This window comes from Enhydra lutris, unplaced genomic scaffold (assembly GCF_002288905.1).
Source record: "Enhydra lutris kenyoni isolate GAN:26980312 unplaced genomic scaffold, ASM228890v2 scaffoldscaffold3, whole genome shotgun sequence".
Taxonomy (NCBI): domain Eukaryota; kingdom Metazoa; phylum Chordata; class Mammalia; order Carnivora; family Mustelidae; genus Enhydra; species Enhydra lutris.
Genome location: NW_019154087.1, coordinates 64,225,548 through 64,252,788, shown reverse-complemented (window position 1 = coordinate 64,252,788; position 27,241 = coordinate 64,225,548). Strand labels below are relative to the sequence as shown.

The 27,241-nt window shown below is 41.4% G+C and overlaps 1 protein-coding gene across 3 annotated transcripts in view; it reads left to right on the top strand.

Annotated features, from left to right (window-relative positions):
* Nucleotides 1-27,241, top strand: part of LOC111155561 (doublecortin like kinase 2) — a 143,789-nt gene that overhangs the window by 107,091 nt on the left and 9,457 nt on the right. For 2 of the 3 annotated variants that reach the window (XM_022515810.1, XM_022515790.1), the window contains 7 exons: nucleotides 5,596-5,671; nucleotides 6,483-6,591; nucleotides 8,236-8,293; nucleotides 15,987-16,106; nucleotides 16,344-16,490; nucleotides 22,821-22,954; nucleotides 23,349-23,426. In XM_022515810.1, coding sequence (XP_022371518.1) covers nucleotides 5,596-5,671; nucleotides 6,483-6,591; nucleotides 8,236-8,293; nucleotides 15,987-16,106; nucleotides 16,344-16,490; nucleotides 22,821-22,954; nucleotides 23,349-23,426 — 722 coding nt within the window. The remainder of the gene's footprint in view (nucleotides 1-5,595; nucleotides 5,672-6,482; nucleotides 6,592-8,235; nucleotides 8,294-15,986; nucleotides 16,107-16,343; nucleotides 16,491-22,820; nucleotides 22,955-23,348; nucleotides 23,427-27,241) is intronic. The other variant, XM_022515801.1, reaches the window with a different exon arrangement.

Sequence of the window (27,241 nt, the reverse complement as noted above, 5' to 3'; positions counted from 1 at the left end):
CAATTTTTGAACAAAACTTCACATTTTTAGTGTAGTACCTAACATTTCTCTTTAAATTTTAAGTTTTGTAGAAGTTGTAATAATCTCCTTATCAAAAAAAATTTAATGTAGGCACTCTGACTCGACTTCTTGGCTGAAAATGTGGAAAGCTAGAATGGTACTCACTATCAGCCATGATTGAGTACCTAGCATTTATTCTGTCAGCCATGAATGCCATTTTAAATGATGCTAGCGGTTGAGGACACGTTATAGCTTTTTCTGCTTTATTTTCAAGTCCTTTAAAAAAGTTTTTAGCAGAAGAGAACAAAACAGATACCGACATGTAAATGCAGAGAACACACTGGTGGTTGCCAGAGGGGAGGGGGGCGGGATGGGCAAAAAGTCCTATACTTATTGGACTGAGCATTTTACAATGTATATAAATGTCCACTCACTATGTTGTGCACCTCAAGCTAATGTGTTACTGCATGTCAACTGTACTTCAATTAAAAGAAAGAAAATAATTATAAATATATATATCAAGTGCTCAAACTAGTGCTGTCCAATAGAACATTCTGAGGTGATGGAAATGTTCTGTATCTGCATTGTCCAATATAGTAGTCACCAGGTACATGTAGCAATCAGACACCTGAAATGTGGCTAGTGCAGCTAAGAAACTGAATTTTCTTAAAAAAAAAAAAAAAAAAAAAGTTCTTAGCAGAAGCAGATTATTGTGCCTTTCCTTTCCTTGGTTCCTCAAAAATGGAGCTGCTGCTGCTCTCAGAGGAGCAGGATGGGGCAGCAGTGCCAACCTATATAACATTCTCAGCAGTATCTCCAGCCCTTTCCATCGCCTTCCCTCCTTGGCAATCAGGACCTTGTAAGGAAATTTGCCCCCTTCTCCTCCCCACCCCTAAACATAATCACTTCTTTTTGAACCAGTTAGTAATTACAGAAGATAATCTTGAAAGAGCCCAGATGCTGCCATCCATTTATGCTTTATTGAGGAAGGTCTTACAAACAGGCAGCATCTAGGCACTGCCTTTGTGCTGTCTCAGCATCGTAGTTACGGATGGAAGTAGGAGCGCTCATTAGCATTTTAAGAGATTTTAATAAAAATTGTTAGTCTGATAATAGACACGGGACAGGTTTAATCAGGAATGCCATATTTTAATTTCTGGTGCTAATTCAATCCTTGCTTTAATAAGAGAATAATTCTCTGACCAGGAACAGGGAAATGTAGAAACTGTGCCTGGGAAACAGTGAGAATTTTGTAGTCCTAGCATTTTCATTGCTCTTTGTCTGCATGTCTCTCAGGGCACTGGGAATGCTTTGCTCTGTATTTCACAATAGACACCGCACATTTGCCAGGAATCTGTCCAGGGATCTTGGTGAATACCCAGCTTTTCTCGTACCCTTGGAACACCAAGCTTCATTACTGGGAGGTCAAGTGAACTTAATCCCTGGCTGTGTGACTCCAGCATTATGAGCACAGATTCCTGCCTTAGCAAAATGGCTCCCTCTCACGGGCTGTCAGAGTCCTTTGTCACCATCAGAACCTTAGAGACCATTTCTTGGAATGTCAAGGTTTCTCGGAAAGGTTTTAAGCGTGCACATGTCTCCTCATAAGATTGTAAACTTCTGGGCAGTAGTGATCCTGTCCCTTCACCTTTATATCTTCTAATAGCCCAGTGTCAGTTATTGCTGAGGGAGGAGAGCCAGCCATTCCTGTGTCAATTCATGTCCCTGTCTGTGCTGTCATGAAATGATTCCCCTTGGGGCGCCTGGGTGGCTCAGTGGGTTAAAGCCTCTGCCTTCGGCTCAGGTCATGATCTCAGGGTCCTGGGATCGAGCCCCGCATCGGGCTCTCCGCTCAGCGGGGAGCCTGCTTCCTCCTCTCTCTCTGCCTGCCTCTCTGCCTACCTGTGATCTCTGTCTGTCAAATAAATAAATAAAATCTTTAAAAAAAAAAAAAAAAGAAATGATTCCCCTTCATGTTTTAATTTTCTAAGCATTATTTTCAAATAAAGGAATAGTACTTGGGTAGGTAATTAGAGAGGTCACTCCTGTTAACTCTGTATAGGTCTTTGTTTTTGTTTTTGTTTTTGTTTCTTTGGTAAATGTTTGAGGTTCCATAGTTAGGAAAAAAAATTCAATTTGAGAGTTTTGAAAAATGCTCTTCTTGCCATCATTATTTGCTAAGAAAGCTTCACTTCCTGATGATTTAGTGATATGTTTGTCAGGTACACGTGAAAGTAGCCTTTCAGTTGGCCTCCACCACGTGCCACATTCTCCTATGCGGCTCAGGCTTTGGCCTGGGTCCTGCCTTCTTTTAGTTGCCAGGGAATCAGTTCCCACACCTCCTCTGTCTCCTGGTCTCTTTCCTTGCTGTCTGTGAATCCCAACACACACTGAGTTTGTAATTGCTGGGCTGTACAGGGCCTTGGGATAGGTTGGAGTAAGGGTTTAATCCAAACATTGGGAAAATTACAGTGGCTCATGGAACTTAATTAGTAGATACCCCGAGGAGTCACCCATCCATGTGAAAATACTACGGATGTAAAAATGCCTTCATTTCAGCCCTTCCAAGACTTCCTTCTTATGGAGCCCTTGAGTTAGATAGAACACATCAGCCTGCAGTGAACTAAAATTTACTCAAACTAGCTTGAGAAAGGGCCTTGTGAGAAGAATGTTCCCTGCTTCCAGGAGAGCTAAGCAAGCGGGCCCGGGGGAAGGCAGGGACAAACCCAGGTCTTAGGATGTCAGCAGTGGGCCTGCATACTGGACATTTCCCTAGGCTCTGAATGTTGAGAAGAGAAAACGTCCCTGCCCAGCACCCTGACTCAACCAGCTGCGGCCAGAGGGTGTGGGGCCGGCCCGTTTTGGGTGTGAAATTTGACGTGCGGGTTAACAGGTCACTCTCCACTGTTGTTTCCAGGTATTACAATCCACCTCCCCTGTCACTGTAATCTAGGGGTGAGCAGTAATCAAAAGGGAGCTTTCCATTTGTTTTTGAGATAGAACTTTTTCCAGAATGACATTCTTCCTGTCTTTATTCCATTAAGAATTTGGCTGCTATGAATTTAATTTGGATCTCTTATTCCCATGACTGGCAGTTTTCAGTCTAGGAAAGGTTAGATTAGAAGAGGAACAGATTTGAAATGAATTATTTAGCAAAAGATCTCTTTACATTATACATTCAACAATTTGAGAACATTTCTCAATCATTTGATTCAAGGCTTTATGCTAGATGTTTTAAGGAAAGGTATATTAATAACTAATACTGCATTAGTGTTACATGTCAGTGAGTTTACATATGAAATGAGTTTACACGTAGGAGCTAATTTTGATTTTCTTACAAATCTTCAAACTAGGTCTTGCTACTATCCCTATATTCAGAGCAGAAAATTAAGACTTGGGACGTTTAAGCCACTTTAAAAAAAAATATATATATATATATATAAATATATATATATATATATAGAGAGAGAGAGAGAGAGAGGTGCCTGGGTGGCCCAGTCGGTTAAGCATCTGATTCTTGATTTCAGCTCAGGTCACGATTTCAGCATCCTGAGATCAAGCTCTCACTAAAATAAAATCTTTAAAAAATATTGAGTTAATGTATAAAAATCATGAAAAAAAATCGGTGGAAACAAATTGGACAGGCAGGTAGTGAGACAAGGGATGGGGTTATTCTGTTGGTCACAAAGACCCACTGAAGTTTTGGATCCTAGGGTCCTATCAGAACTATCCTTGGAGAAGTTTCCTGGCAATCCTGTGTGGAATGGCTGAGACTGAGAGTAACCAAGGAGGCCTTTGAGGCGCCAGGAGGACGCTGAAGGAGGACCAGAACTAGGGTAGTAGCTGTGGAAACAGAACTGACTGGAGAACCTTGTGGTTTTCTGTCAGGCTTCCTTTGAAGTCACCTCTCGGGGCCTGGGTTTTAAACGAGCTAGCTTTTAAACATTTTAGCATAGACTACAGCTGATTTTGGAGGTGCCTTTAATTTTAGCAGCAAAGAAATAGAACAACCACCAAAAAAAAGTTAAATTTTGAAACATTGCCTGCCAGTTACCTTGTGAGAAACAAAATGACTGAACTCCGAGGAGTCAGAGGGGTATGGTAGTATTGTCATCTGTGAAGGGGGGCCTGAAAGGAACCCTACATACACACCCACATTGCTACACAGTTTTTCTCCAAGTCAGAGTGAAGGAGACAAAACTTGTGAGAAGCATGTTTGCCACTCAGAACTGCTTTTCCTTGGACTCGCCTTCCTAAGAGGACACGCTGCAGCTGGTCTTACTGTCCACACAATGTGGTTGCATGGCATCTGAGAAAACAGATCATTTTTAATGCTTTTTATTCCTGAGGCTTGTAATGCATTCTAGAAGAACGTCTGGATGATCCTGTATGAAGCAATGTGTATGAGTATTGGGCTTTCCTGGGTTTTGAACCAGGATCTCTGAGGTTCTTACTTCATCCAGAGGAAGAGAGTAGACCCAGTGTCTCCAACTTGTGAGCATTCTGGGACGGGCCCGCTTCCTGGTTTGGCCCTGTTGTTTATGCCTTTAATCAGCAAGTACGAATTCAGTGTGGTGTATACCACGCGGTGTGCTGCCCACGGGAGATGCAGTGATGAATAAGGCACAATCATAATGGGACAAAGGTACCAGCATAGTTTGGGCATAGGGGCAGGTAGGTTCACTGATACAAAAAATGTTGAAGAGGCTTCTCGCTAATTTGTTAAGTCCTTTGACCTTGGAAGCTCCTGAAATCAGGAATAATTAAAAAAGAAAAGGGGGGGAAAAACAATTCAAGTTCAAAGAGAAAAATTTGAGTTCAAAAGCCTAAGAGCCCTTAGGGATAAAGAAAAAATTCTCAAAGAAGACATAATAATAAACCTGATATTAATAATAGTCATAATATGAGTTTTTCAGTTCTTCTAAGAATTAGAAATTATTTTTGGTTTAGACTGGGAACTTCAGCCCTATTGAGTTAGAACCTGTCTTTTAGTTTTATCTTTCATTTCCCTCTGGTTCCTAGGAATAAAAGTCTTTAAAATGGTTAGGAGGAACTCTTACTGTTTTAGGGTCAGTAAAGAAGAGGGTTGAGCCAGGGCTGCATGCACTCTGGGTCTGGAATCCATAAAAGGGTGTGGAAGGTGATTCAGTCCTAGTCATGGGGCTTCTGAGAACGGCTCCACCTTTGCAGGGACTCCCTGAGGTCCACCACAGGGTGGCTGCGGGATCTGGGGACGTGGTACCAATATTTCTTGGAATTACCTAGAGTTCTAAACCTTATATGCCACTAATAAGTACCTTGTTCTGCTCTGGTGCTATAATACTTTCCTTTACTTTATTCCTTTGAGGTCAGAAGTAAACCAGTATCAAACAGAGCAACACACTGTCAGTTTCCTGATATCCAATCTGATTTGAAAATACTTTAATAAGGAAGAAATGTGTTAATGATACAGGGAAGAGAGGAGAAAGAGATGCCCCCTCTCTTCTTGTAACATCATACTTTTGCACAATATGAGCATTTTCTAATCTTTAAGGATTAGCTAGCCGAAGGTTTGTAAATTTTTCACGATAAATAACGGTCTCTCTCCTCTTTCAGCAGATTTCTGCACACGGCAGATCTTCTTCCAATGTAAATGGTGGACCTGAACTTGGTCGTTGCATGAGTCCTGAAGGTAGTCCTCAATCTGATGATCACGTTTATAAAGGAAGTCATCCACGTGAACATGGGGGCCACCCAAAACTCACTTGTGCTAAATTATGATCTTCCTCAACAGGGATGCAATCGTGTCACCAATTAGCCTAGTGAGCTTTGGTGAGGTCGCTTCAGGATATATAAAATGTCCTTGTTTTTTATTAAGTTTTCTTTATTTTTCTTTAGTGACAGTCTGCTCACAAGTCTGACATGTAGACTTTTCCTTTCTCTCAATTAGGGAGCAGAAGTGCCTTTTCTTCACTGGATATCTGCTATGTGCTGGGCACTGGGGATACATTGTAAAAAGTAGTCCTTTTAACTACTTCCTCCTCCCCACCCCCCTCCCCTTTTTGAGAGGACTTGGGGCCAGGAGTTAGCCTTAACAGGTATCCCAGCTGCATAGAATTTTCTTCACTGGAAAAATCTTGAGGAGAAATCTTGAAAAATTTTAAGACTGAATCCCCACCATCATTCCCTTCCCCTTTCTTGAGAGTTAACAAAGAAGTTTAAAAAGCTTAGGTTAAATTTCCTTTTACTTATTTCAGTTGGCATTTCAAGGATATGTTAGGTTTATTGATTATGTTGGTTTCAGATTTCACAACAAGGTCAAAAGGAAATTGGTGATTCAGGAGTTCAGGTGTTCTCTTCAGAAAATATGCTTAGAAATTTTCTTATGGTTCACCATCGGTTTAGAAATGAATTACATTGCAATTTATTATTTTACAGATATGTAGGAATCAAGATGAAATGCTGATGTGTTTGCTAGACTTTGCATTTATCCTTTTGTGCAGGTGTGAATGGAAACAGGTGCTCTGAATCATCAACTCTTCTTGAGAAATACAAAATTGGGAAGGTTATTGGTGATGGGAATTTTGCTGTAGTCAAAGAGTGCATGGACAGGTGAGTGGGTAGTGAGGATAATCATTTGTTTACCTACATTTCTCCCCTGGAGTTTATTCTTACCTGAGCGAATGAATAAAAGGCCTTCCTAGGAGGTCTCTTTTTCCCCCTTCCTGAAAAAGTTAGGTGGGACAGCTACAGTTAGGTGGAACCAGCCGTTTTGTAAGTCCACAGGCAGTTTGACCCAGAAAAATATAGGTACCTATGCAGAGAATAAACCTGCTTTGTATGCAGTTGGGCTGAGCAATTTATCAGATCTCATCCATGAGCCAGAGAGGAAGAGGAAAGAATAGGATTCATTAAAAAAAAAAAAAAAAAAGGAAAAAAAATTCTCCTATAGCACTTACCTGTGTCAGGCTTGTTCTCAGTGCTGTGCTTGTACTATTAACCCCTTTAAACCCCACAGTAACCCTTTCAATTACTACTTAGTTGTATGTACTAGTAGTTCAGATACATGAGCTCTGACTCTGTTCAGATCAGGGTCAGCCAACTATTGCCTATATTAAAATTATATTTTTGCTTATTCAACTTTATTTAGTTTGAGGTCCTAAATTCTCAAGTGGTAAGAAATCCTTTCTTTTAAATTCCAGGCCTTTTGTAAACAATATACAAACTGGAAAAGACTCCAGTTAGAGCCTTTGTGTTTTAAGGTCAATCCCCTTGTTGTTCTAAGTGGCAATTTTTATTATTGGTGGGGAGTTTTCCAGAAAGCTTTTCCGTTTCGCCGCATCTCCAGTGAAGCGTTCGTGCTCCTTGTGGAGGACACTCCCCTGTCCCCTGAGTCCTTTGACTTTGCTCTGGTGCAGTTTGACACCCAGCAAAAAATTAAGCATCTAAAATACGACCTCTACAGACTCATTAGAAATCTGCATCAGGGTTTGGTTTATGGTATGCAGAAGCAATTTACATGAAAGTTACTCCTCTAAGGTCAGCTTCACCAGCGTGTACTATGACTAAGTGGCAAAGGCAGCAGCACTTGAGAGAACTAACCTATTCTAAGAACACAGTGTTCTTTGTTGAAGCGTTTTCCTAGCTAAACCGTACTTCTTGGCTTGTTCAGGTTAAATTGTGTTTAGGTGATTAGAAGTTAACAACCTCAACATTTCTTTGTCCAAGTCAATGATCTTTTTACTACCAGATGCAGGCATTTAAAGGTGTAGATAATATGGCACCATCTGGAATTTTGGCTGAGAAAGAGATACTGAAATCCTGGGGCCTTTTAGTTATTAATGGATTAATGTAAAGATATACTGATCATAGAAAATTTTTAGTTACTTTAATTCATTTCTCTTAATTTCATTCTGCCTCCTAAGAGAATTATTTTGAGATTTAAGTATGGAAAAAATTTCTTGTCCAGCTTTGATACAACAGAGTTTAAGTACTTTTAGTATGTGAGTTATTTAATATTATAATTATTAATGTAAAATGAGAATGACAGTATGGCTTTGGATTTTATTTCTTTTTTTGGGTACTTGTCTCCCTGACCCCACTCACCATCATTCCTGATGTACTTTTTTGTTGAACTGTTTTCCTATTCTAAAAGATATTTAGAAGAATATCTTAGTATCCTTTAGTAGACAAAATCAAGAATGATTGTGTCTTTGATTTGTGTCTTTAAATTGCCTTTCTCTGATCACTTCATAGGTCCACTGGAAAGGAATTTGCCCTGAAGATTATAGACAAAGCTAAATGTTGTGGAAAGGTACAGTATACATAACTGTTCTATAAAAGAAACTGAGAAATGGAGATGTTTACTGTGGTGAAGGAATTTAAGTGGGCATTGACAAGGCCTTAATAGGAATAAACCCTTAATAATAATAGGGAAAACACTATCAACCTGGTTTATTTTCCATTGTCATTTTTGAAAAAAACTTTAATCCTAAGACAATAAATTGACTTGATCCAGTCCTAGCTATAGAAAATATAAGTTCTCGTCTATGGGAGATCCCTGGATGAAATGCTCAAAAGATCTGTCACCAATTGTGATGAGTCTAAGACTTTACCTTACTTTCCACTAACTAGTTAGCCTTCTTGCTTTATGGATGCTGGCTGAAGACACAAGATTGCTGGGTCAGAGACAAAACACTTTCTGACTTATGGCATAGCAGGTAGCATTGGTTTTCTTAGCTCCCAAGTCCCAAGGAAGTGATGCAGAGGGGCCCTGCTGGTTGCTATACACAGATTAGGTTTAGATCACAGCTGAGGATCCTCAAACTTTAGTCAATCCCTGGTTTTATAAGGGGGCTGCTAGCAAATCTGTTCAGACTTTGCCCCCAAGGAAAACTATTTTTTAATGATCATGGTCTGGAAACCACTATGTCCTCTACCCTTGAGTGAGAGCCTATCTCTATAATCTCTATGTTACAAATATCCTTGGGAAGATAGTTTGTAACAAAAGCTGGGTAGAAACACCATGAAGAATTGCCTGCTGCCCCCCACCCCCCATCATGAACTTTTTTCCTCTGTCCTACTCTCAAGCTGGTCTGGGAAGATTAAATGATGAAATGCTGCTGGAGTATTGATATGTTAACTATGTTTGAAACGATAAATATTCTATAGCAGGGATGACAGAGACCTTTTTAGATTACTTTCTGGTAGCATAGCAGTTAAGAAAGCAGGTTCTAGAATTCACAGGTGGCTAGTCTGAATTGAAGTATAGATATAGAATATGCAGTAGATTTTTGTAGACTTAGTATGAAAAAAAAAACCAATGTGGTACCTCATTGATTTCTTTTTGATTGCATGTTGAAATGATCATATTTTGGATATATTGGGTTATGTAAGTTATTAGTGGTATCTGAGTTTCTTAATTTCTTAATGTGGGTATTAGAAAATTTAGATTTCTATATGTGGATCACATTCTACTTCTGTTGAACGGTGCTGTTCTAGTGCCATAGTGTATAAAGTTTTAGTCTTGGTTCTGCTTCTTTTGCTGTGCTGTCTTGGCTTAACGCCTCTGTGTTTCTGTTTCTCCCTCTAAAATGTGGTTGTTATTAATAGCTAAGACGCAAGGTTATTGTAAGAATTAACTGAATTAAGATATGGAAAACATGTAGAGAAATACCAGTATATTAGACTTTAGCACATGTTAACTGTTAACGTTGTTAATATGCCACAGAAATTCAGAATGTATAATTAATTAGGACAGTTTGAAGTGATAGTCATGATTTTATATTTAGGGAACCCCTAAACTAGTCTTCTTTGGAAATTTGCAAACTTATGTATTTTTAACAGAACATTTAAAATATTATGGTGAAATTTTAGGAAGACAAAAGACAAATTTGTCATATCTTTTTTTTTAACCGTACTATGACAGCTAATGAGGCAGAGACTATACAAAATGTCCCCCTTTTCTTTGAATAAGTAAGGTTTTTTTCCAGTTAATTTTCTTTAAGAAAAAATGTGTGCTTTTACTTACTGTTCTAACAATATTATTGAATTTTTAACTGGAAAGTCTTTTCCCCATATGTAAATAAGTGTTGCTCTTTCTGTGGGATTTAAGCAGAACGTGTCCTAATTTTGGGAGCCATGTTCTAAGCAACTGTATTAAAGCATTTTTATCAAAAAAAGTAAAAAAGATATAATCGCTATGGTAGGGATATTGTTTACCTGATTAAAATTTAAGCAGCTGTTTTAATAGTTGAAAAAAGCTCTTTATGTGCAAAAATACACTAGGTACGCTAAGTGCTGAGACAAATGATCAGGTCACTTTAAACATTTGGATCCATTTTTCCTTGTCATTAAATATCATTCTGTTTTTATAATTCATGATCGTATACTTACTTCCAGCCTCACATTTTGCTTATTTGAGAAACTTTTTCTACTTTGACGGTATAAAATCATAATTTAAAAACTTGATGTGTTCCAAATAAGTTGACTTCCCCATTGAATTGTATTTTTAGAAAAAATTGGTGTAGAGAACTTGTTTTTTAAGACAGAATTTAGAGGGAGGCACCATGGAATTGGCCACTATTCTGGGTGTTGTTGGGTCCCTCTGTTTTGTGGGTTGTACACAGAAGCTACATTAGTAAACGGCATTATCTCTCCAGCTTGCACACAGAGGAATCTTGCACATGACCTTTAATGACTTGCTAAACAAGATACACCAGTTTCACTGATAAACAGGGGCTCAGACTAAATAGCTTTCCAAAAGTCACACAGAGGTAGAGCCGTGGTTGGAATTCTGTGCTGGTTGATTATGTAGCCTGCATATTAGCTAGTCTGCCATGTTCCCTATTCAAGTTCAGGTTATTCATTTGTTCGTGTAGGAAGAATGTGGAGAAAAAAACTGTAATCTTTTTTGGCCTTCTGTTTGCTTTTCTGTCATATACATATACATTATCAGATTGACTCATTTACCTAAAATTTGATGTGTGTGCAAGAAACTGTGCTAGGAATAAGGTAATCTCACATATAAATTAATAGCAGTTCTGCAGAGAATATATGGGAGTTTGGAGGAAGCGCATGAGAGAAGTAGGTGATCTGTGAAGATGCCATATAGGGCAGGCATTTGAGCTGGAACTCCCAGCAGTGGGTAGGACTTCATTAGGCAGCAATGAAAGAAAAGCCTTCCAGGGGGCTAGCACAGCCTGAGCAACAACCCAGAGGATGGAAGTCATGTTAGCTGCCTCTAAGCAGGAGATTATTGCAAGATTTGCTGTGCGGCCAGATTTATGGAGGCTGTTGAGAAGGCTGTGGGATCTGTAAATTTAAGAATTCTTCCATATCTGATATCCTAATCAGTACTCATTCTAAGTGATTATTTATTAAATTGCATAGCATACAAGCTCTGAGCTCTCTGTTCCGGTGCTTCAAAGGGGTCTGCCCTTCTCTTCCACAGTTCTGTGTTCATCACCTATATATAACGGGTCCAAGCACAACACAAATCCAAATGGATATTGTATTTGTTTCCTGAGACTGTTGGAATGAATTACTACAAACCTGGTGGCTTATCACAGCAGGAATTTATTCTCTCACAGTTCTGGAGGCCAGAAGTCTGAAATCTGTACTCCCTCTGGAGCTCGAGGGGAGAATCTGTTCTTTGACAGAGTAGCTTCTGGTGGCTGATGCATCCCTTGGCTTGCAGCCACATCACTCCAATCTCTGCCTCTGTCTTCACATCACTCTCTCTTCTCTGTGTTTATTTTTCCTCTTCCTCTTCCCTCTGTGAAGTTTCCCTCTGCCTCCATTCATAAGGAGGCTGTGATGGCACCCAGCCATCTGGGTTTGTCTCCTCATTGCATAATTGTTAATCATATCTGCAAAGACCCTTTCTCCAAATAAGGTAATATTTATAAGTTCCAGGGGTTTGGCCTTGATATCCTTGGGTGGCTGTTATTTAGTCCACTACATACAACTTACCACAGAAATCACTTGGGGTGATTTGGACACTCTCCCCCTCTTATTGGGGAGCAATACTCACTAAGGAATGTGGAATCCAGCTGGAAAGCCACTGTTGGCCAAGAGCAAGTCATGCTGTCTTTATTCACTCACTCAGACACTTCAGACCCAGCTGTGCTGGTTGCTGGAGAGCAAGGTAAGCAGAAGCCTTCAGACAGCTGGGTGAGATCAGGGACTGCAGGAAGCACAAGGGGGCACCGAGAGAAGTAAGGGTGCTTAACCCAGCCATGACTAAGCAGGGGAGGCTGTTGAGAGGAGGTGAGGCCCAGTCTGGACCTGAGGAATACATAGGAGTCCCCCAAGGGATGTGCCCGGAGGCCCAGGCAAGAGAGTGACAATGGGGACAGACGAGAACAGGTGGATTCAGAGGCTGTTGAGAAGGCAGGCCTGGCAGGAACTGGGGACTGATGGACCGTCCTAGAGGATGAGGGAGGAGCTGGGGGAACGCTTTCTGTTTTGGGCAGCCAGGTTCTTTCAGCGGGACAGAAGGCACAGGAGGAAGGGGCTGCTTTGTGGGGCTGGGGCGGGTAGAGACAAGATGATTGGTTTGGGAGAGTTGTTAATTCTCTAAATCATCTCTCTCTCTCTGTCACATTAAAAACCACCATGGCCAAGATAAGGTGGTATCCTTTGCCAAGTTAGCAGTTTTCTTTGTTATTTACTCTCACTCAGAACCCTGGGACACTGCCACACAGTGATTCATATGTAAATTATTTGGAGTTAGAGTCCTGAATCACTTAACATGAATAATGGTAGATGGCTGAATAATGTAAGTTCAGAGCAATTTGAGATAAAAGTGACGTTCATACTGTATTGAGAGGGATTTTTTTCCCCTGGAAAATGTAATCTAGAGAATGTTTTTATGTATTGAATGCAGTGATTCCACAGGGTTTGCCCAAGAAATCGGAGATGACATTCGTAACGACTTTTACAGGCTACTTTTGTTTTGCTTCCAATGATGATCCATTTAAAAAGTGGATTGTTCCTTCCTAGACCATTTTACAGGTGCCATCAGAGGTTGAGAGACAAGGCTCTCATCTCCCACATTGCAGTAGAAACCCCCTAAGTGTGTAGGACCCAGGCCATCGTGGAGGAGAGCCCAGGACCGAGCTAACAAGCCACGGCCGACGGCGTGCTTCAGGACTTACTCAGTAGTTCAGATGTCACACTGCCGGGGGTCCTGCGGGAAACTCCACGATCAGAAAGTTCCCAGAAGACTTTCTCTTGAGCCTTTATTGAGAAAGATAACTTCTGAGAGTGGTCGTCTCCCTAGGTGGTAGACATTTCATTTTAACTGGGATTTGAGAGAGCTCCTGGGGTTCTGGGGATGGGGATGATGTTACATAGGTCACTCTCAGTTAGCATCCCTACCAGAGCCCCTGAATAGAGAGAAGTTTACAGACTCTTCCAGCTTCAGAGGCAATGGGGAGGAGTTGGGGGGTGTGTGCAGGGACTGAAGTGATAGATCCATTTAGCTTTAAAATAAAATGCCCCTCTTACTGCCATGGTTGTAACCCCCATTGTCTTGGCTTCACCTAGAGTGAAAGAAATGTATTTGCTCGCCTTGACGTGTTCACAAAGGTCCGTCTGACTCTGCTTATTAGTGTTATAAAGGTCAGACTTGGCCCACATCATCCAGAGGCCTCAAAGGAAGTGAACCAACGACGTGGTGTTTGCTGAGTCTTTGTCCCTGTGGCCACAAGGAGTTGGCTGTCAAGCTGCTTCCCTTGGGAGGGACCAGGGGGGCACTGTTTGCTGTTAGTGCTGGGGCTCTGTGACTTAGACTTAAAGAATTGGAAACAGGTAAGCAGCCCTGTCCCCAGCCTCGCAGCTGTGGTTTGTTAGGGTCTAAGATCTGGAAGCATTTACTGAGCCCCAAGCTGGTTGGGCATAGGCTTCCCACTCCTGCTCATTAAGGGGCATAGATTCTCCTCCCCACCAAGCCTAGTGTGATTCTACCTGGACCCCTAGTGTGATTCTGCCTGGACCCCAACTCACAACCCCAACTCTCGTTCCTATCTTTCCAAGGAATTAAGTACTTTCTGCTTTGCAGCTGTCATGTTCACTTTGAAAAATTCTGACTTCTACTGAAGCATTCCTTTTTAAGAGGTGATATTGTGTCGTACAAAAAATGTGGGCTTGGATGTCAGAAACCTAGGTTTGCATTTTCCCTCAAAAGACTGTTCTAAGGATAAAGTGTTAAGACATCACACAGATACTTTCTTTTGCAAAGAGACTGATAGATAGCGACTAGATTCCTCGTAAATTTTCTTTTCTTTTCCTACTTCCGTTTAGCATTTGCACTGTCATTTGCCAACAGTTACCAAATGGCTTCTTGGACAAGCACAGCTCATTCAGCATTGGAGAAATGGCCTTTGTGGGCAGGAGATTGTGCAGTTGTCAGTCTGTTTGAGGTGGCTTTGAGTAAAAAGGCATGTCCACATGTGTGCATGAAGATACGTGGAGAACCTACATGACATCTTGACCTGGAGATAATTACCTTACCATTGCAGTGGAACACTGCATTTAGTGCTGGATTCATGATAGCAAAGACGAATGGGACGACAGTATGAGGAAGGGACACACACACACACGCGCGCACACACACACACACACACACATACAGATGTATATGTATGTGTGTATTAGGTAGCAAATGCTATCTCTTATATGGTAAGTTTTATGTAAAAGTTGTATTTGAAAACTGAGAATGTGTCAGAGGGCAATTAGTTAATTTAATAGAGCATACCCTAAATTCAAAATAATTCATTGCTATAGCTAATAAGGATCAACACATGTGATATTATTGAAATATTTTCATGTCTCATGGAAACAGAGCAGTAGTTGTTCCTGATTCATGTTTGGTGTATTGAAAATAACTCCTTAATACTGTGGGTAAACATTTTGCTACAGTGCCGATCCCAGCTGCATGACTCACCAGGATTGATAATCAGGTGGTATTTTCCAGGAAGTGGTGAGAGTTAAAATAAAAACAGTGGAAAACAGTGGTCCCTGTGGTACTCTATGTTTCCTGATTTCTGAGATATGAGATGGTAAGGAACATCCTTCGGGTGAATGATTCCATACCCAGCCATAGAGGGAGAACTTTTTTTTTTCCCCTCAGAAATTCATCTTGAAATTCAAATTCATTATTAGTAATGGTTTTAAAAAAATTAATGCTCAAGTTGTATTCCATACACGTGCAAATTTCCTTATATACTTGATCTTGATTTTGAGTGTATACTCAAAAAGTGGTTCTGGGGAGCCTGGGTGGCTCAGTCCATTAAACACCCAACTCTTGATTTCAGTTCAGGTTGTAATCTCAGGGTCATAAGATTGAGCCCTGTGTGGGGCTCCGCTCTGGGTATGGAGCCTCCTTAACATCCTCTCTCTCTCCCTCTCTTTTCTTTTTTTTTTTTTTTTAAGATATTTATTTATTTATTTGACAGAGATCACAAGTAGGCAGTGGAAGGCAGAGAGAGAGGAGGAAACATGCTCCCTGCCGAGCAGAGAGCCCAGTGAGGGGCTCGATCCTAGGACCCTGGGATCATGACCTGAGCCGAAGGCAGAGGCTTAACCCACTGAGAAACCCAGGCATCCCTTTCCCTCTCTTTAAAAAAAAAAAAAAAAAAGTGGTTTCAGCTGACTCACAAAGCACAGTACCTTGTGCCCAAGCTTTCTCAGTCTCATGACCTCTTACGGCATCAGAGGCAATGATGAGACAAGAAGGCAGTGTGTTCTGTGTGCCAGGGCAGCACCACTGAGCCCTTTCAAGGATGTCTGTTCCTTTTTGTTAATGACTGTGACATGTCACAGTCACTATGACTTGTCCTGTCACAATGGAAACCGACTCAGCCAGGACTTGTTTTGTCTCTGCACCAAGGGAGATGCTTCCTTCGGCGTCCAGTCTACAGTCGTGTATCTTCCAGAATATAGGGATAGAGCAGAGGGTTCTGTGGTTCCTGACCCACCTCTCTAATCCCTTCCTTTGACAGGAGCACCTGATTGAGAATGAAGTGTCAATCCTGCGCAGGGTGAAGCATCCGAATATCATCATGCTGGTTGAGGAGATGGAAACAGCTACTGAGCTCTTTCTAGTGATGGAACTGGTCAAAGTAAGAAGATGGAGAGATTTCAGCAGATTTCATTGGTGCCAAATCCCAAGACTTATCATATTCTTGAAAGCCCTGATTGGAAACATATTTTCCTACCTTGAAACTTTGGTTATTTATAATAATTGTTTATGGACTTGTGTCATTTTTCATCTACTCTAGGGTGATGAACCCTCCTTGTTACCTTCATAGGATTGTCACTGTTGACATTCTGTTGTGTTCTTTTTCTGTGTGCATCAGGGTGGAGATCTCTTTGATGCAATTACCTCTTCAACGAAGTACACTGAGAGAGACGGCAGTGCGATGGTGTACAACCTGGCCAACGCCCTCAGGTATCTTCATGGCCTCAGCATCGTGCACAGAGACATCAAGCCAGAGAACCTCTTGGTATGTCATCTCTGATTTTTTTGTTCCAATTCATGCCTCTATTCCTTTAAAATGACATGATCATGTGTAAACAGTATCACTTCAGAGTCTGTACCAATCCTGCAATAAGGGACTGAGAGATTTTAAATTTAGAGACTCACCATGACTCAAGTCAATGACCATAAGTTATTAATGGATTTCTTGAATTGATATGCACTTCTGCATGTATTGTTTATCAGACATTAGAAAACATGTTTCCGTTTCCATTTTGATTGATACTATGCTGAATAAAGTAAGAAGGAAAATTATTTTATGAGACAAAACTTCTGAAGAATAAATTAGAGATAAAATCAGGAGCTTACAGGAAACAGAAATAGAATGTGATGGTTCGTTTATGTTCAGGACAGAACTTTGGAAATAATCTGGTCCGTTTATCTCAGTTTTACAGCTACAGAAATTGAGACTCAGATGCTAATTTTTCTGGCTGAAAAGTCTCATGTGTCCCATTGTTGTCCAGAAGAAAGTCTGTGGCACTCCGAGGGCTACATAATCTGGTCCAAATTTACATTTCCAGCCTCCTGTCCTGTTCCTGACTCTTCCCCACCCATCTATCCAGAGTGGCAGTCAACCTTCATGGCAGCCGTAGTAAGCACAGCTTGCTAATTGGGCTAACCTTTGTGTCCACACAGTAGAGGAATTTTAGGGAAGATGATTAGGAACTTCGATCAGCACACAACCCCCCTCCCTCCGCCCCCAAAACACACAGGACCATTTTTTCCTTGATTTCGACCTTTCAGGGCTGAGTATTGTCATCATTACAGCTTAGGAGGTGGGGTTTTCTGAGTATTCTACATCATGATAATCCAAACTCTGATTTTCCCATCCCCAGTCATTAGTTAAGACTTAACTTTATCAACACCATTACATATCACTGCTTATTTCCATACTGGTCTACATTTGCAATATCCTGTCTCCTGGCAACATGGCAAACACATTCCTCTCATATAACACTGAGCAAAAGGTATGTCTTCTTTGACATCACTCCTAACTCCCCAGACAGAGTCAGTCATGGCCCCCTCTTGTTTCTGTTCTATGTGCCCTGGTGTGGTGAGTTTATCATGTACCTGAGTGACTCCTTCTCTAGATAAGCACCATTAGGGGCAAGGTTTGTGTCTTCATTATTTTCATGTCGCCAATGCCCTAGACAGTGCCAAGGAAGCACAGGCTGGACATAGGTGACTGAGCACTGATAGTCACTCAGCTAGCTATCATCTGGCACTCAGACTCAAGTCTTTGCAGCTTGTCTCATACTTGCACTGTACAAGTAATTGTTGAAAGGAATATGCATTGATGTTGAGGCTTTTAGGCCATCCTGGGGACTTGCTGCTAATCCATTCTCTACTTTTGGTAATACCATTTGATGAGTATCCACTTCAAAGTATGTGAGTTTGTTTGTTGGTTGGTTTTTTCTTACTGTCTTCTGCGTTGAAGAGTTACGTTTCATGTCTATGTTCTCTTATTGGGAAAATAAATGTCTTTTCCCTGTAAAACAAGATGTATTATAGTCTTGGTTTTATGAACTCTAAGGAGAAACAGAGACGGAATTATAGACTGGGCCTCGGGATAGAAGTGAGGATATGGTGTTCTCTTCTCAAAATAGTCTTCTCGGGGCGCCTGGGTGGCTCAGTGGGTTAAAGCCTCTGCCTTCGGCTCAGGTCATGATTCCAGGGTCCTGGGATCGAGCCCTGCGTCGGGCACTCTGCTCAGTGGGGAGCCTGCTTCCCTTCCTCTCTCTCTGCCTGCCTCTCTGCCTACTTATGATCTCTGTCTGCCAAATAAATAAATAAAATCTTAAAAAAAAAAAACTTAAAAAAAAAAAACAAAAAAAACAGTCTTCTCGGTCATTATGACCTTACAGTGTCTGTTTGTTAGGCCCAGGCTCCTCCTGCATGGAACTGAGGTCGCCCAGGGGCTCCACAAGCAAAGGTAACAAGGCTTTGATTGGCTGTGGCCAGATGTCAATGCCGTGGTATTAATGAGGATGCCTCCTTTGTTTCTCCCTGCTGTCCCTGGCCCACTTCACCCTGGTGGCTGTGGTTACTGACATTTTCTGGAAATACGGAGCCACGGGTCCCTAAGGACAATAGGTCACTGTGCAGCCAGCCCACACTGCAGCTCTGATGGCTGAAGCCCGGGAGAAAGGTGACTGAGGCCTTGGCGAACTGGCCTGTAAGCTAGGGAGGGTCTGTTTCCCAGGACGTCAATTCCACTCTTACTTCCCTTTTCTTCTGTTTTCCACTCAATATATGGAACATCTCAGAGTCTGATACTGCCTCCCTTTCTTGTGCCACATGATGGGGACCAGGGTCTCCAACATGACCTGTTTCAGAATATAACCAGAAAATTGGAACCAACTTCCTCATCCAGTCTAACTTGCCTCAGACGAGTCTTCACCCTGTCTTCAAGACCTGCTGTGACCCCACTCTGCTACCCAAAGGGGAGGAGAAGGAAGAAGATGATAAGATGGATGTCTGGATGAGGCTAAAGTGTGATAGAAAAGGGTCAGGCTTTGGAAGCCCTTAGCTGCACATCTCTAAATAAAATATGTGCCTGCTCTTGAAAACTTAATTAGACCACTCTGCAGATTCTACAGTTAGTCAGTGGGTTGGCATTATTGCCCCAGGATGAGAAAGTGCCATTGAGGCACTGAATGTAAATACACAGAGTGACTGTCAGCCTCTTCCTACCCTAAAAATGAATTCCGTTGTTAAGCACCAGAGCATTCACACATCTGATTTGCATCCCCTTCTCCGAGAGCGGCGTCATAATTTAAAACCCTGCCAGTAGAGACGTATGGGTCGCCGTGTCAGGGAGCACGGGGGTGGCCATTAATGCCGAGAGTTACAGCCCGGTGGTGCCCTGTCAGACTTAACTATGGGAGACCAGTGATAAATTCTGCTTTTCCAGGAGTTCTGGAGACCGGGGAGAGAAGACGGTTGGTTTCTCATATTTGAAGCCCTTCTAAATCATTATGTTGACGTTTTATTTAGAGAACACGTAGCGTTCACTTTGTATGTGGGATCTGCATTCCTCACATCTCCAGCTTTTGCATTCTGAATGCAGCCTCTGACAGAGCGACTCTTCCGTGTGGTGGGGCATTTGAGCACTGCGGGGCTGGTGTCCCGGTCATGATGGTCAAGACTCTCTAAGCATCTGTGTGTGGGTGCAGGCCGCAGGCGGGCTTCTTCCAGGCCCACTGTCTTGTGTTTAGACCTAGAGCTGGTGCAGGATGGTGCCATGAGGTGGCAAAGGTACTGGTTGGAATCCCCACTTGATAGCTGCTCATAACTTGAGTTCTTCGTGCCTCAGTTTTCCTATCTGTAAAACTGAGGCAACAGTTATTTTCCTGTCCACCCAGGGGGGTGACTCCGACTGAGGTCTAGTGAGATCATGTGTGGGAAAAGCATTGGAATCTCTCTGGTTCTGTGAGATGTCAGTGACTGGGGAGAGAACGGAGCACTCTGCCAGAACAGAAGGCCTTTGGAGCCCCTGTACACACTCGTTCGGCTCTTTCTTCAAATCGGTCTCTTAAAGCAATGCCATATGTGTGTATGTCAGTGCCAGTTTTTTAAAGCGGTGTCACGAATGTGCATCTATATGTATAGATTGATAAATACTCCTGCTTTGAAGAGCATCTCCAGCTAAGATTCTGAAATGAACTCATATTATCTTTCACATATTTGCCTCTGGGTCTAGTGTTGGGAAGTGATGAATCAGATGAAGTATTATTTCAGGCTTGTCTGCTCCTTATGACACTTCTCTTTTGATGTTTAGCCAAGGAGTGCCACTTGCCCAGACATAATTCAGTGATTATGAACTGCCTAGTACCTTTCTATTTATGGTCCTGCGTCTGACTCTGAATTCCTTATAGGGAATATGAGAAATGGGGCTTTGGGGACTTCTGAGTGTCTGACAACAACCCCCAAATACCCCTAGGCGTCTGTAAATTATGTGTCTAAAGTAAACACTTTTTTTCAAAAAAATGTACCTAATGAGTGTATTTTAAACTTGTAAAAACAAAATAACAATGATATTAATAAAACTTTTTTTTTTTTGCTTCCATGATACAGGCATTTAAAATTATAATGTTGCTTAGAATGTTCTTATCACTGCAGTTACTTGGGGAATTTCGGAAGTCTGGGTTTCAGTAAATGCATCATAAATTCTAACTGTAATTCTCTATATCGGATTGTTCTCGTTAATGTTTACATTAAACATAATGGATGGAAAGTCGTCCTAAGACTCTGGCATGACTGAGAACCTGGTTTCTCTTGCTTTAGGCTAAATCATTAGTAGCTTAGAATATGCCTCTGCTGAGTTGTGGCAGACTCAGAATGATAAATATCTCTGAGGGACTCAACAACCTCACCATTAATCCCCTGAAACTTGAAAGTCATAAAGACGTGTGCTGGGGATGTATACTTAGTACATAAATGTGGAAGCACTTACTAAAACGCTAAGGTGAAAAACATTCTTCTTAACCTGATGAGGACATCGCAGGTAAGGAATGTCAGTGTCACGCTTTTTAAATGCCTCTACAGATTGGGTATTGGTGACATGGGGGAGCCCTGATTTTGATGCTTTTTCATGATGTCTGTGTAAATCACTCCCCCTCATTAAGTATCAGACTCATGGAAGATGTTATTAACATGCTTATCTTGAAAAAAACACAATTTTCTAAATTGTTCATCTTTTAGTAAGAAATTATTTGAGTGAGGATCTGGTTCAGTTCATAGTAAAATAGGAGAAAAAGCAAACTAAATAGAACAAAAATATAAAAATAGAGAATGACATTACATTAGTACAGATTAGATCTCTGTAGTTATTCTCTGAAATTCACTATTCTCAAAATAATTCATCTCAAGATGAATAGGCAAGGATGTTAAAGTTCCTGCAGTTAAATCTAAAAACCATCTATTTAGAATGTAACTTTCAGACTTTGATCCCATAAGGAAAGTTCGCTTATAAATAAAATTAATTTTTCCTGATTATAGAACCAATACATGTTCATTGTAAGGGTTTTGGAAACTAGTGAAAAGTCTGTGAAGAAGAAAGCTGAAGTAAACTGCAGGGCTACCATCTAGAAATAAACTGAATATTTTGGTGTATTATACTGAATATATAATTTTGAATATTCTTTTCTTCTGTAATATAGTGAATATTTTCCGTAGGATTAGTACTTAGTTGAAATGTGCTTACTAGTGAGTGTACAGTATTTTATTATAGGAATGTACCATAATTTATGAAGTCCTCGTCTTGTTCATTGTTCACGTTCTTTCCAGTTTTTGAAAACATAGATAAATTCTGGATTGGTGGCATTGTGTGTAACCTTTGGGTTCATCTCTATTCCCTTAGGGTTGGGTCTTAAAAGCAAGGGTTATAAATAATTTCTAGGAAATTTACATGTTGCTTAAATGTTTTCTAGAAAGATTGCTTCCCATGTAAACAAAGAGCATTCACATCTTCACCAGCATTTTTAAACCGTTTGCAATATGATATTTATTTGATCTTATCAGCCAGACCTTCTGGGAAAAGGAAGGAAGGGGAGCATTCACTGAACCCTGATCCAAGCTTGGTCTCTTCACACCAACCCCATGGGTTAGGGACTGTTTTCATCTCTCCCAGGTGAAGAAACATGTTCAGGGAGTGGCTCACGAAGGTCTCGCAACCAGGAAACAGGTGGAGTGGTTGATTATTTAGGTTCAGGCTGTCTGTTCCCAAAGTTTATTTTCTTTCTAAACTTATAAAATTTTTCCCTATGAAATATTTATGCCATTGACTATTTCATTGATGAAATAATATGCCATTGACTGTCCCAAAAATAAGTCCGGATTTTAAGTTCCAAGCTAAACATGGAATTGTTTTAGTGGACATGGTAAACAGCATTTCCAAGACTCTCAAGTACCTCACACACAGCAAACATGCAACAAAGGTCAGTTCCCGTTTCCGAGCTTAGAGGCCCCTCTGGCCACGTTGGGTAAGCAGCTGCCTGCACCCCAGCTGTTGTGTCAGCAGGCACACATACTCATTATACTCCTAGGTAAGGAGCTTTTAGCGAAGATGGAAGGTACTGTCTTTCTGATTTCACACAATCGTGCAAAATTTCTAAAGAAAAAATTCAGAGTTTAAAGCATCAAAAATAAATCATGGTGTTATTATCTCAGGGAGAGTTTTTTTTTTTTTTTTTAGTTGATGAATACATGTATCTGTGTTGTTTCTACCTAATTCCAAAGGCCCTTTCAGAATCGTTGAGAAAAGGAGCTACTGACTGTTGGCTGGTTTCTGTTCCAGGTGTGTGAATATCCCGATGGAACCAAGTCCTTGAAACTGGGAGATTTTGGGCTGGCCACTGTGGTAGAAGGCCCTTTATATACAGTCTGTGGCACACCGACTTATGTGGCTCCAGAAATAATTGCTGAAACTGGGTAAGACTCCTGGTGGCTTTGGTTGGTACTTTCACTTTGGTGGAAGAAGGTATGTGCTGCTGTGTATTCACATGCCTCCTGGGAAGGTGGAGGGTGGGAGAGACTGTTACCTGCATCGTGACTTTGATCTCAGCAACTCAGGTTTGTGCTTCTGTATCCAGGAGTCATAGGCTTGGACTTTTGTCCCGAGGCCAGTAGTCCCCAAGATTGCAGTTAGGTTGGGAGAAAAGTGGACGCCTCTGTCCAAAGGGCAGTTAATTCCTCTACGTGAAATGAGTGCTTTGACACTGAGAAATCCCTTTTTCATAACAAAGAAGCAAGTACTCCAGTAATGTGAAGGGTCCTCAGGAGTAATGTCTTTATTTCTCCTCCTCCACCCACTTTGTTTTCCCAGCTATGGCCTGAAGGTGGACATTTGGGCAGCAGGCGTGATTACATACATACTTCTCTGTGGGTTCCCACCGTTCCGAAGGTCAGTGGCTCTTTGAGTAATAATATTTGAATTGTAAACTCTCTCCCTTTGATCAGCAGGCAGCCTCATCCTGGCAATCAGGGCCAGAAAGTGGTCAATAAAAATGTCAGTTAAAAATTACATAAACATACCTTTCACTTTTTATCTTAATTTACAACCTATTAATGGATATTCCTTGACCACACTTTTGATGTAAGGCCAAGGCCTTTGCATGGTGTATGGTCCTCTGAGTTTCTTACGGTCATTCTTCTGTAAAACACACCCATCATCCAATGTCTACAATTTCCATTCTCAGTCTTTTTCAAGGGTAGTAAGATTTAAAGATGCTTGTGAAGCAATCCGATCCTTCTAGGTAAACAGAACTTTTTCCAGGTCTTAATAGTCATTTCTCCTACTTCATTTGACAGCAGGTCTTTTTTTTTTTTTTTTTAAACAACTCACTTTCCAAAATGTTCATCTTAGTTCTCATAGACTTGTAGAAACAGTGAATTATTTCTTTTAAAATTAATTTCACTGTTTACATAATATTTAATGAAGTAGAATTACAAACGCTTTCAGCATAAATAGGCCCGGGAACCAACAGACCTACTCTTGGTAACCACATATCTCACCTGGTGACAGGGCAGAGATGGCCACACAGAGTTGTCAAAGTGTGGGACAGATGGCCCAAGGCACACTCAGTTCCCCAGCAGGGTGTACACAAAGGGAGTGCAGGGCTTTGACCACAGTGCCTCTTTTGGTCTGTTCCATCTCCTTCTTTGGAGCAAATGAATGCTTTGGAAGTAGAAGTTCAACTCATGATGCAAGTATAATTTTCTTCTGAGTTTTCTTGAGCTCTCTTTCTCTTCATTTTCATCCTCCGTTTTGTTCATTTTACAACTACTGTTGAGTAGCCACTGTGTGCCAGACACTGTTCTAAGTGTCGGGAATCAAATGGCAAACAATGCACATTCTCTGATGTCATATTTATGATGTGGTGTTAGGTCAGTAAGTTCAGTAGGTTGAATTCACTGCCCCTCCCCAACATTTTATTATAAAGCTTTGAAACACACAGGAAAGTTGGAAGGTGTATCCTTTTTAAATGATCAGTTTTCAAATGAATTGAGCAGTTTTCTTTTTTACTGACATTACAGTAAACACAAGAGTGAGGACACAGAGATGTCAGTCTCCACTTCTGAGAGCCTTATGGTGTAAAGATACCCATCACCAGAATATTGATCAAGAAGAATACACGAAACACATGAAGACCTGCACCTTTGAGGGCTGGGAAGGTTAAATGAAAGAGAGATTTGAGTGGGACTTTGTCCTTGTGGCTAGGGTTGGGTGTCTGCAGGTGGGAAGACCTTAGCAGTCAGCTTTTGCTGACTAACAAACCACTCTAAAAGTTAGAGCTGTCAGTTCTGTGGGCTGACTGGGCAGTTCTTCCTGTCTGGGCTGGCCAGCTGGGACTTGGAGGTTCAGTGTGGCAGCATTCATGTGCCTGGTAGTTGGCTCAGTGTCAGCAGGAGCCACAGATAAGATTCTGTCAAGTGTCCTTCAGCGTTCAGTGGCTTAGCCTTGGTTTCACATGATGGTGGCTTTATAGGATTCCCAAAAGCAGCCAAAGAGAGGGCAAGTTCATTTGCCCAACCATTTTCCAAGTCTCTGCTTGATTCACATTTTTTTTTTTTTTTTTTTTTTTTTTAGAGATTTTATTTACTTGACAGAGAGAGATCACAAGTAGGCAGAGAAGCAGGCAGAGGGGGCGGGGGGAGCAGGCTCCCTGCTGAGCAGAGAGCCCAATGCGGGGCTCAATCCCAGGACCCTGAGATCACAGCCTGAGCTGTGTTAGGCAGAGGCCTAACCCACTGAGCCACCCAGGTGCCCCTTGACTTACTTTGTTGATTGATGTCCCATGGACCAAATGAAGTCGCGTACCTGAGTCTAGAGTAAATGTGAGAGAAGGTTTAACCAGGTCTGTTCATGGAGTGGAATGATTTGTGGCCATTTTACATTTACAGTTCCATTGGATTCTGGCTGGTTTGGGCACTGACCTGTTTGAGGAACTAGTCAAGTACAGGGGGCAATGTGTTTTGATGGCACATAATCATGGGGCCAATTATAGCAGGGTTCCCCTCCTAGGTGAACCCACCTTGGCATCAGCTGGGAAAGGGTTATCAGGAATCAGTTTAGAGGAATGTGTGCTCACAACTCCCTCTAGTGTTTCCACACACCAGGGCAGTCTACAAGTTTTTTTTATTGGATTTTGCTTTTTACTTTTTAACAAAAGCGACACTGAGATTGAACAGTATGTGTCACTTGTGACTGGTTGCTCAGTGGACAGCAGCTTTTTTGTGGGAACTGGAGGTAAGTCTAGCTTATCAAAGCAGTCAAGCTGGTTACAAAAGCTGCTGACTTATATTCAGAAGCTGGTCCTGCAACCGCGAGGTTAGCTGCAGCCCAAGAAAGTCTATTCTTGGGGCCACTGACATAAAGTAATATTTGCATAACTGTACTGATAATATTGTTTTTTTTTTCTGAAACATACACTCATTCCCCAATAAGTGAACTGTGTGAACATCCTTTGTGAGATAGTTTATAACATTTCAAGTAACATCATAGGACCTTTAACAATTTGCCATTGAAAAGAGGGAGTGTGCTCAGACTTATTGTTTTCAAGGTTTTTCTTACTGTACATTTTAAACATGCTGCACCTTGGTCCGTGGGCTGTATTGTTTTAGGATTTAAAAGTGCCCTGAAAGCATTTCAGCCAGATTGTGGAGTATAAATGTGTTAATAAGTGCAGTGTAGATTTCATCGGAGTGACTTTTACTATGTGACTATTTCGAAGGATAAATTAGCTTTCTGTTCTTCTAGTGAGGGGTGGCCTGAAGTTCTCAAAGCGCTTGCATTTCTCACTGTGGATCCTAAAAGGTGCCTTCTAATTGTTGAGACCCTGTAGGCTTGTGTTTGTTGACTCAGACTATTTTGCCAAGCACCTAAATGACTTGCGGCAGGTACCCTTCCAACTTTTTAGCTGTATACTGACAAACTAAAAGACATCTATATTAACAAAACATGAGCTGTTTGGTATTCCAGAAAATAAAAGGGAGATGAGTAATAGAGAGGGACGGCTAAAAGGAACAGTTCTGGATATGGGTGATTTTTAACATCTTTTTCTAACATTGTCTCCTGGGGTCCTCCAGTCTCCTAAAGATGTCTGTAAAACCTCATTGTGTTCCTGTGTGCCTCCTTCACTCACCTGGAAGGAGGCTCGAGCTGAGTCCAGTCACTAGGGAAATAACAGTAAAAAAGAAAACAGTGAAAAAACAGTGAAAAAAAAAAAATCATAGACACTTAGAAAGAAATCGTCTGTGGTGCCGTCCTAGACAAGCACTTTCCAGGACAGCAGTGGGGATCTCTTGCCTCACCGGGCTGTCTGGCCTGACTTCTCCTCAGTGTGCCTCTTGACCCAGACTTCATGGACTGGCAGAGGTCAGTTCAACTGGGCTTGGGGAGAGGTCACGGATGTTCACAAAGCTCACAGACTCTGCAGGCATGTGCAGAGATGTTGCGAGAGCAGTCCCAGGACACCGCAATAAAACAAACACCATAGTAAAGCGAGTCCAATGAATTTTCTGGATTCCCAGTGCATATAAAGGTTATGTTTAGACTGTACTGTAGTCTATTAAATAGTGTGCAATAGCATTATGTCTAAAAAAACGAGTCATATACTTTAATTTAAAAATACTTTGTTTAAAAAAAACAGGCGTACCTGGCTGGCTGCCTGGCTGGCTGGCTCAGAAGGTAGAGATTACGACTCTTGATCTCAGGGG